The sequence below is a fragment of the Haliaeetus leucocephalus genome, unplaced genomic scaffold, assembly GCF_000737465.1.
Source record: "Haliaeetus leucocephalus isolate CR32 unplaced genomic scaffold, Haliaeetus_leucocephalus-4.0 Scaffold646, whole genome shotgun sequence".
Taxonomy (NCBI): domain Eukaryota; kingdom Metazoa; phylum Chordata; class Aves; order Accipitriformes; family Accipitridae; genus Haliaeetus; species Haliaeetus leucocephalus.
The window spans coordinates 4,026,205-4,036,269 of NW_010973082.1; the positions used below are offsets into that span (position 1 = coordinate 4,026,205).

The 10,065-nt window shown below is 38.4% G+C and overlaps 1 protein-coding gene across 1 annotated transcript in view; it reads right to left on the reverse strand.

Moving 5' to 3' along the window:
* RHOT1 (ras homolog family member T1) overlaps positions 1–9,873 on the reverse strand; it is a 27,720-nt gene extending 17,847 nt beyond the window's left edge. Inside the window, exons 1-6 of the mRNA XM_010578741.1 lie at positions 9,751–9,873; positions 5,344–5,402; positions 3,022–3,103; positions 1,759–1,802; positions 911–964; positions 444–545 (exon numbers count right to left, since the gene is read on the reverse strand). Coding sequence (XP_010577043.1) covers positions 444–545; positions 911–964; positions 1,759–1,802; positions 3,022–3,103; positions 5,344–5,402; positions 9,751–9,787 — 378 coding nt within the window. The 5' untranslated portion in view covers positions 9,788–9,873. The remainder of the gene's footprint in view (positions 1–443; positions 546–910; positions 965–1,758; positions 1,803–3,021; positions 3,104–5,343; positions 5,403–9,750) is intronic.
* Positions 9,874–10,065: the final 192 nt, after the last annotated feature.

Genomic DNA, 10,065 nt, shown 5'->3' on the forward strand with positions numbered 1-10,065 from the left:
CTAAACTTAGCATTCTCCCCCCCCCCAGAAGCCATTATATTATTTTCATGATGTAACTAAATATCACTGGCAGCCTATAAGCAAAACTAAACAATAGTAGTTTTAAGTAAATTGTTTTGATACACACTTAGATAGAAATGTATTTCTTGTTGATACTACAAAAACCACAGTCAAACACAAAAGTAACTAATCATATTATTATTATACAAAACCAGCATCAGTAGAAAAGCTATACAGACCATGTAGCCAAAACTAGTTATACCATAACAAATTTAAACACACCTGGTAAAAGCTGCCCATGAAATTCAAAATAAATAGCATTGCTGGTATATGTAACAGACCTACATACTTTAAATCTCTTGTTGCTTGGACTTCTTATATAAACTTTAAGTTTAGAATTTGCTTTTCTTAAACAATTAACATCCTCAACACTGGCCATTGACACCCATCGATGTGCAGCCTAATTCACACTTCTCATCTTTACTTATGCACCTGCTATCTTTGTCTGTCCTTTCATTGATGAGAGGAATCCATCGACTTGTTACCTAAAGTGGGTTTAAAAACAAACATGAAAAATACATTTTCAAATTTAATGTGACTGAACTGTGCACAAGTTCGACTATAACTGCTACTGCTTCTTTCCCAAGAAGGCACATATTTACCCACAAAGGAGGAAACAAATGAAAACTGGAGTTGATTAATGAGCAACTTTCAAAGATGACTGAAATGACTGAAAACTCAGATGTTGAAATGGACCAGAAGCAATAATACATCTGTACGTTCTCTTTAACAACTTGAGCTCAAACACCATCTTACGCATTTTGAATGTCTTGCCATTTTCAGCTTGCCAACAAGTAACAGTGCACAAGTAACATTTCAAGCAATAACTGGATAAAATGGGTTACCATACCTTATCAATAGAATTCTTGTTGTTAACAGCATATACTATACAAATCACATTTGCCTAAAATGAAAAGAAAAGAAAGGCATGGAATTCCACTGTTTAGAGTCTCTAGAGCAACACAGACAATTAAGAACCACATGCAACAACATCAGAGTAAGAACAGTTCCACCGTTGGTCAAAAACTGTGTCCCTGACTTAAGCTATTTGTAGCCTGAATGACAGCTTAAACCAAATAATTTATAGGTTGAGAAGTGCCAAAAAGCATGTCCTGCAGCGTGACGTTCACAGTTTATGCCTGCAGAGACCTATGTAACCAAGAAATCTAAACTAAAGAATCATAATATGCAGCCTCCACTCAAGTACCAAACTAAAAGTCAGAAATGGAACACAACACCATGACAGACTGTACAGAAAATGCACAAAGGTGCTCAGAAAGAACTGAAAATAGGAGACAAAGAATTATAAAATTACCAAGAATCCCCTGCTATTCATAAATGCAATAGTACAACATGACAGAAAGAACCGAAATGGATCTTTCCAGGGTAGCGTTATTTCTTTACAAAAACTGTCAGTCCCTTGGCCACTGATTAAAAGATGTATCGTCCTTTCACTTGGAAGGACAAAGTTTAAGCTCAATTCACCAACACAGTGGCAGTACCTACTTTTCTTAAATAGAGGAAGGTTTACTATAGCACAGAGCACAAAACAAACCAAAATTAAATGCCAAGCAATAAAAAGCAAGAGAAGGTTTTTTTCTTCAGTTTAAACTGAAGCCCATCTAATGAAGAGAACTTAAAAGGACAGATTTCTCCAAAGGCAGAACTGTTTTCTAGTAAACACTAAAATATACTTACCTGTGATATTTCATGATAAAGCTGCTCATCACTTTGCTCTGCTTCTGCAGTCAACAGAATAAGCCATCCATTAATACTAAACATTTTTGCAAACAAAACTGAAAAGTTAGGAAACTGAACTAGGGTATTTCACAAGGCTCATAAGACAGCCTTGTGAAAGCTCTTGTTATTTAAACATCTTTTTATAAAGTGCACTAGAGTGCTTCTACTGTAACAATGATGAAATTGATCCATTAACTCACAAGACAGTAAACCGTCTGTTGCACACAAATTTTTTAGCAGCTATTTTAAAGAGGAATAATTACATTTGTAGACAGATTCTCTCTGGAATAAGTCAGAGTTTGCATCCGGCTACATTTATCAACAGACCCTTCCTGGGGCAGTAAGTAGCAACATTGTTCTATAATGTAAACTTTTACAACAGAATATGGCATGTGTTACTTTTATTGCAGTGTCAGTTTTTTTTTCAGTGAGACCAAGCTTCTGTTAACTGAATCTATGAAACATTTCATCCAACAGAAAGAAAAATTCACTCCACATAAATTTAAGCTCAAGTCCAACAAAAAACCCCCCACATTATTTCTTTGTTTCAAACAGGTAAACATACCAAATATATTTCCTCAGCAGTGGTGGGAGAGAGAAGACAGGAAGGTATCTGCTAACATGGCCTAATTCTTGGCTTCCATTATAAATGGCAGAAAGATTTTTCTAGCTGTGCAACAGTTCCATATATTTATGATAGCACATGAGCCTTGATACTGAGCCTATTTATCTATTCAGTAAAGTCAAGGAGATTAGAATATATCAGAAAAGAAAAATACAAAATCTGAAACTAACACAAAAGGATAAGGTGTCCAAACTTAGAAATTCAGAAAGACATAGAATATAAGGTATGTAAAGTCTCCCGCATCTTAGTAAATTCTTCACCGAAAGAAAGAAAAATAGTTTTGAATTCCATGAAAGTACCCACTTTTGTATCAACCTGTAAATATGTCTGTCACACAAAGAACAATAACTTCACTGGAATATTGCTACAGCTGTCTTTCATGGAAGTACCTACAGCCGTTAATGTTAGCCTTTGAATTATTAGGACCAGCCATCATCATCTGATTTTGTTTCATCCGATGAGTTTCTACTTTAATCTAGTGTTTTCCTACATGCAGCTTTGGTCCATACCTGTATGACTGTTAAAGACGCTATTGAATTAGATAAACAATTCCATACCAAATCAGTCAAACCGTAATGGTATTATGTAGTCCTTACCTGAATAATCCACTATGTGGGTTGGCACTCTTTCAGGGGTGACATCAGCTGGAATGGTGATTTCTTCAGCTCGTGGTGGAACCTTGGGTTGTAAAGAAACAGCAAGAAGAATCCTTTAAAGATAATCTAGAAAATCCAGATGGTCAAAAAGAGTTGTATACTGTAGTACACCTGCCAATTAGCTTTAAATAGAAAAACTTATTAGTAGTTCAAGTACTTTTGGGGGGGTTTTTTGCAATGTACTGAAAGTCACTGCTACTTTCTCATTATTAGTCTACTTACTGAATAAGGAACTTCCTGCATGCTTTGCAATAAAGCAATATTGTTAAGGGATTCAATGAATGCTTCTATAAAATTCAAATCCACTATATCCAACCACCTATACAGAACTACTACAACAGTGAAAACTATAAACAAAACTTGAATTGCAATTTACTTTAAACAAAAATGTCATATAAATAAAAGTTCTAAAATTTCAGGGGTTATCAGATTCAGCCAATTACTTCAAAGGGCTACACATTCTTTAGCAGGAGAATAACATCAGAGTTAGCATGCCATTATTGACAAATTAAATACTGTTTAATCTATGTTTAAACTTTTTAATTTTTGCACAAGATATCCTGATCCTACTCCCACTGAAAACAGTATAAGAACTATCCCTGCAAACAGTGCATGAGTTGTTAAAAAAAGTAATAAAATATTCAAGATATGGCAAACAAGCATGACAGACAAAATACAAGTCTCAATTTTTACACAATCATAACCTGACAACTTCCTTGCTTCTGACAGAGTGCTAAACATTAAGTTCAGAAAAACCTGCAAAGCAAAACATGATACTAATAAAAGGCGTGTTCTGCAAAATGCTGTAAACTAGCTATGATTGCTGGCCCTTTTTTCCAGAGACCACTAATCCATATTCAGGAAGAGTCAACTTAAACCTAATTTTAATGAAAACTTCATGCACAGCTATTTATTGCCTTTTACCTGCTGACACTGAACTTTCATGATACTTTTGTTTTCTTTTAATAAAAAAAAAAAAAAGAAAAAAAAAGCCAGTCACCAGAAGAATGGCTCTTTGTAGAGCTTCAGGCTCTACTTACATCTTCATCAAGAATGATTACAGATAATACCCAGTATATTAAACACTATTTCAAAGTCTGTGAAATGTCTGTTACACACACCCGTATAGCTCTGATCTGCATGACTGGCCTGCAGGAATTGTATGTGTCTCTTTCAGCAGTTTATATAGGATGCAGGGTTTTTTTTAAGTTATTTCTGTAAGTTCAGGCAGATTTTGTGTAATATATAAATGATGCTTTTTCTCTCAACATGAATTTAGAGAAATATTCTAGATTATACTGCAGGAAGAAGCTGAGAAGTGAATAGAGGCCTATGATTCATTAAATACATCAACAAACAACCTGCCAAAGGAATGGGTCCCTGAGCAGTTTAAGAACAAACAGAAACTGGAGCTCATTTTTACCTGCAAGGTTGGGAACTAAATTCAATTATGTTAACAATCTAATCTTGACTCATGAACTGTGGTAACCTACTGATTTGCATTAAACACAGCGCAGTGTAGATTCAAAGAGCAGCACATGATGTCTATTTTAAGACTTGTGATCAGAAGAAATAAACATTCATGTTTATGTGTAAAAAGCTTAACTATTTGCAGCAACTACAGTTCTTTTTACTGTATAAAGAGAACTATATGCTGCTTTTTTAAAGGAATAAAATGTAGAAGTAGCTTTACTTTTATTCTGGAAGAAAGCAGTGTTTTCGGCGTTTTTTTACTTCAAAAGAGTCAGTAAAACACTCTTAAAAAAATAGAAGCAAAGGCAATGCCTCGCTTAGTTACAAAAAATGGCTAAGTATAAGCTATACAATGTGACTTTTTAATTCCTCATCTGTTTTGCAATCTATTTGCTCTTTAAACACAACACTCGAAAAAAAATTGAGTGTCTTGCCTCTTTCAGCACTCTTCCATTTATGAGTCTCTAATGTTTAAATCTGCTGCCAGTTATGAGCAGCTTCAACTGCTTAAAAAACCTAACATTCCTCAGATATCAAAGAATTAGTTTAATTAACCATGTGAAAAACAAGAAAGGAACTTGGATAAAATTTAAATTCCTAATCTTCACACAGAGATATATTTAAACCAATCTACATCACTCTTCCAGAAGTCATTAATGCAGTTTTAGACTTTATTTTTTTTCTAAATAGGAAACATTATTTTAAAGCAGAGCCTATTAACTTACTCTTTGAAAAAAATTATACAACAGGATAGAAATAAAACTTAGAAAACAAATAAGGATGCTCTACCTCTTCTGGAAATTCTTCACTGACAAGAGACATAATTAGTGATGTCTTCCCAACTCTGGCTGAAAAAGCATTAAAAACAGAGATTAGATAATTTGGTTTGGTTACACTCAATAGTTGCATCCCATCTTAAAACAGGAAGTATTTTAAAAACATTTTCCAACTGACCATGTTAAAAGCTTTTTATCTGTTGTTTAAACATAGTACGTATGGATGACAGCAGTTCTCTTGTAATTCTTTTATTGTAAAACCTTAGGATCCATTTTACACTTCTGCATTTCATCCAGAAGGGAATCAAATCCTGTTCTGTCTCACACAAAAGAATTAGCAGGTTTTAACCTTAATATAGAACACTTAAGCAAACAAACAACAAAAATTCAAACCAAACTGGAAATGCTTTAATACACCTTAATAAATAGAAACAAACAAAGCACACAGAAAGGAATTTAGGAATTAACTATTTTTATAGTATTCTTGATGTGATGGTTGCACTTCAGTCCTAAACTACCAAGGACAAGAGCTGGACAAGACGACATGGCTCTACCATCAATGGACAGAATCTCCACAAACTAGTTTGACTACTTTGCAAGTGCAAGAGCATAATCTCCTTGATACAAGTGAGCTGCCCCAACAAAAAGTGAAAAACAATGAAACGGCCAACCCTTCTAAAGTCACAGTTTTCTTAACCCAAAAAGAAGAATATAATCTCTGCTTCAATATCCAACTCTATTCAACCAAATACATGACTCAGTTTACCTGCGAAGTTCAGACTTCTGATATCACAGTTTGACTTCTTGGTTTTGAGAATCTTTAATGTGACCACTTAAAATTAAGAGCTGGTAAGTTTTCTCAGGGTTCCCCTCTCTCTAAAAACCTTCATCTGTCAACCTCCTGTTCCTTTGAAAGCCTTGAAAGACTATTACTGCTTTATTTGTTTGTGAGACTTTTCTTAAAAACCAAAATATTCAGATTCAAATATTATCAGGAATTGTATATTTCTGACAGCCCTCAATTCAAGCAAAAACCTATTTCATCCTGGATGTATAGCATCTTCGCTAGCATGCATGTTTTATCAACCAGGACATTGCTCGCAATCAGTCAGAGCCTGTATCACTGTTCCTACTGAAAACAATATATAATGTTACCAACTGACAGAAGTGGTTTTGTTGAGATCACTGCATTTACACTTATCTATTTAATTGTAGGTAATTCTGACTATGGGAGGAAGAAGAGATGAAACTGTACAACTGATTGGTTTTGTGCAGAAAATGGTATTACTGAACTGATGGTCTAGTCAAAGTACATTCAACTTATCCAAGTCTATTTTTGGTATGGTAGCAAAGGGCCTTCTGACATCCAGAAATAAAAGCTTCCCTTCATCACAGTAAAGTTAAAGAGTATTATCCTGGTATCCTAGTTTAGGTTGGAATAAAGTTAATTTTCTTCTTAGTAGCTGGTATAGCGCTGTGTTTTGGATTTAGGATGAGAATAATGTTGATAACACACCGATGTTTTAGTTGTTGCTAAGCAGTGTTTATACTAAGTCAAAGACTTTTCAGCTTCTCATATTCCCCTGCCAGCAGAAGCTGGGAGTGCACAAGGAACTGGGAGGAGAGACAGCCAGGACAGCTGACCCAAACGAGCCAAAGGGGTATTTCATACCATATTACATCGTGCCCAGTATATAAACTGGGGGGAGTTCACTGGGGGCACCACAGTTCACGGATTGGCTGGGCATCAGTCAGCAGGTGGAGAGCAATTGTACTGTGCATCACTTGTTTTGTATATTCTATTAGTAGTAGTAGTATTTTCCCTTCCTTTTTCTGTCCTATTAAACTGTCTGTATGTCAATGCATGAGTTTTACTTTTTTTCCCCTGATTCTCTCCCCCATCCCACTGCAGGGGGTCAGGTGGGAGCGGGGAGTGAGCAAGCAGTTGTGTGGTGCGTAGTTGCTGGCTGGGGTTAAACCCCAACACCTGGGGAGGAAGACTTTTATTTTTCTTAGGGAGAACAGTTGTAAATTCTTCCCCAGTGGTATTAGCTGGAGAGCAGTAAGATGCGGGTTTCTTAATGGCAATGTGGTTGTGTTTTCATCAAAGACAGTCATACGAGCTAAAACCATAATTTACACTGCCAGGTGTCCTCTTGCATAAATGATGTCTTAAGTTTCATCCTGACAGAATTAAAAGAACTTTAAAAGCTTTCCTATTTCCATAGATAAGTACCTTCCTGATAGGCAAATAAAGATATTAGGTAATTACTGAAAATAGTGCAGCGTATTTTGCATCTAAGTCAGCTTTAATTTGAAACAGTGACAAAACATGTTGGCTTTGCAGATATAGAAACTCATTTCATTAATTTTATATGACTGAAACCAGAAGATTATGGACTACCATTTAGTAAAGATGTTCTGTGTTTATAAGCCTCTGATACACTTCCAAGTGTTCTAGAGTTGGTTTTTTATGAAAATCTGTAAGTTCAAGTGTAGAGTTTTCATTTATTTTGCTTGAATCTAGGTCAAACATTTGCCTTTCCAATTCTGTTTATAGTCTTAAAAATAACAGCCTAAACAATATCAGCTGACTAGGATGAAGAAAACAGCACAGCACTTTGTGATAATCAACTCTTCTTTTTCCTCCTATATAAGTATTTTAGGTCATGCTGCATAAAATAACATGCTGAACATATTCTGAAAATTATTGGTTATTAAAAATTTGTGTTTGCACTGTGGATACCAGCACTAAAACAACCTTAAACCTAAAGTGCAGACCACTGGGGATGAAAGGCTGTGTTTTGGAACAGGCTTACAACAAAAGGTCTTCATATGATATTTCAGAGTCTGAATCTGATGGTCCACTGTTATCATCTAGCAAGTATTAGTCTTGACTAACTTGTGGTTTCAGACTAATATATAAAGACATGTGTATAAAACAGTACTAGCAGTATAACTGACAAGTTTTACTGATTTGTAAAACAAATTTCTCTCTTCTGTTTGTTACAATTCCAACTGAAATACAATATAAAGATGCTCACGATCTCTGATGTGTGCCATGTACTATAGGTTGCTATATTTAAGAGACCTGTATCTTTGAAATTTTCAGTTGAACACACTGCAAACCTAACTGCCAAATCAAAGCACCTGTTATACCTGTACTTAAACTACTGTACACAGCCAGTTCAGAACACACCATTACCAAAGAAACTAAGGTAAATCAGGCACACATTCTGAAGAGAAATTCAACTGTGTATTCAAATGCACAAATACATTTCTAAATAAACCGAGTCTTGTAAAACTAGCCAAATGCAACCTTAATGATTTAACTCTTTCTGCATAGTACCATCTCCCTGAAGATTCCTCTCTAAAGAAGTCATACAGGATCTTTCTAGTCTGTATAGACAGAGCCAACCTGCACTATAAAACAACTGCATAAACTGTACTATAAATATATATGAGGTACTCAACTCTCAGGAAAGCTTTGTTAGTAGTACTACATTCTTAGTATAATTAAGTAATTTTACTAATAACACTTGGTAATTACTCTGTATTCTTTTCTTGTAAGGAACTTAAGCGCACTTTTACAAACTAACAAAACAGAACCTCCTTGCTGCTACTTACATCAGTAAGAAGCTGTATCTTTGAAAGCCTAGCCACTTATTTGGGTACCTAAGTGTGAACTTAAGGACATAATTTTAAAAACACATGAAAAAGCACAGACCCATTGTAACTTTCGCATGCACGTAAGTACGTGCAGTTTAGTCAAGGTCATACAGTAAGTTAACGGCAGAAGCAGGGATCTGGACTCCCTGGCCCTGTCCTAGCAACAAATCCGCAACACCCGACTGATAACCGCCTGGAGCACATCTGGCCACTGATCTCCACACTCAGTAAATAAGAAAGATTTAAGTTTGGTTTCCATACACACACACACAAAAAAAAAAAAGTTCAAACGGGACGTGACCAAATACAGGGCAAGAATTTCACCCCGGTTTCACCTCCCGGGACCCAAGAAGCACGCCAACTCCGCAAGCCGACTTGCACGCTGCCAGCTCGGTACCCACCGAAGGGACGGGAGATGCCGGCAGCTCCCGGGCCGAGCGCGCCCACAGCCTCCCGGGCCCACCGGCGCGTCCCTCCCGCTGCTGTAATCAAGCACGGAGCGGTCACGGGGCACCAACCCGACCTCTGCCACCCACGCAGGGCCGGGGCTCCCCTCCTCGCCCGGACGACCTGGGCCGGGCTCACCGCCCCTCGGCGAAGGAGCCCGGGCAGGGATGAGGGACACCCCCCCCGCCCCCGGCCCCGCAGCACCAGGGCGATCTGACAGCCGGCGGCATGGCGACAGCAGCTCTCCCTCACCCCAGCGGCCCCCGCCCTGCCCCGGGGCCGGCCCGGCCCTTCCCGCACTCACGTTCTCCCACCAGCAGGATCCTCACGTCCTTCTTCATGGCCCCGCTCCCTGGCCCCGGCGCGGGGCGCCTCACATCGGGCTCGGCGGGAGAAGCGGAACCGCTGCGGCCTGGGATCCCCTCACGCCGCGAACCGCCCCCCCGCTTTACCCCGCACCGCCTCCTCCCCGCCGCGAAGCGGGCGGCGTACGGCGGCTCGCGAAGGACAGACTTGGGGAGGGGCGGCCCGCGCGCCTGCGTGCGGCTGCGCGGGGCGCTCGAGGCCGCGCGCCGCCCTCAGGCGATTTGCGCGGCCGCCCCTCTCAGAGCCCCGCGCC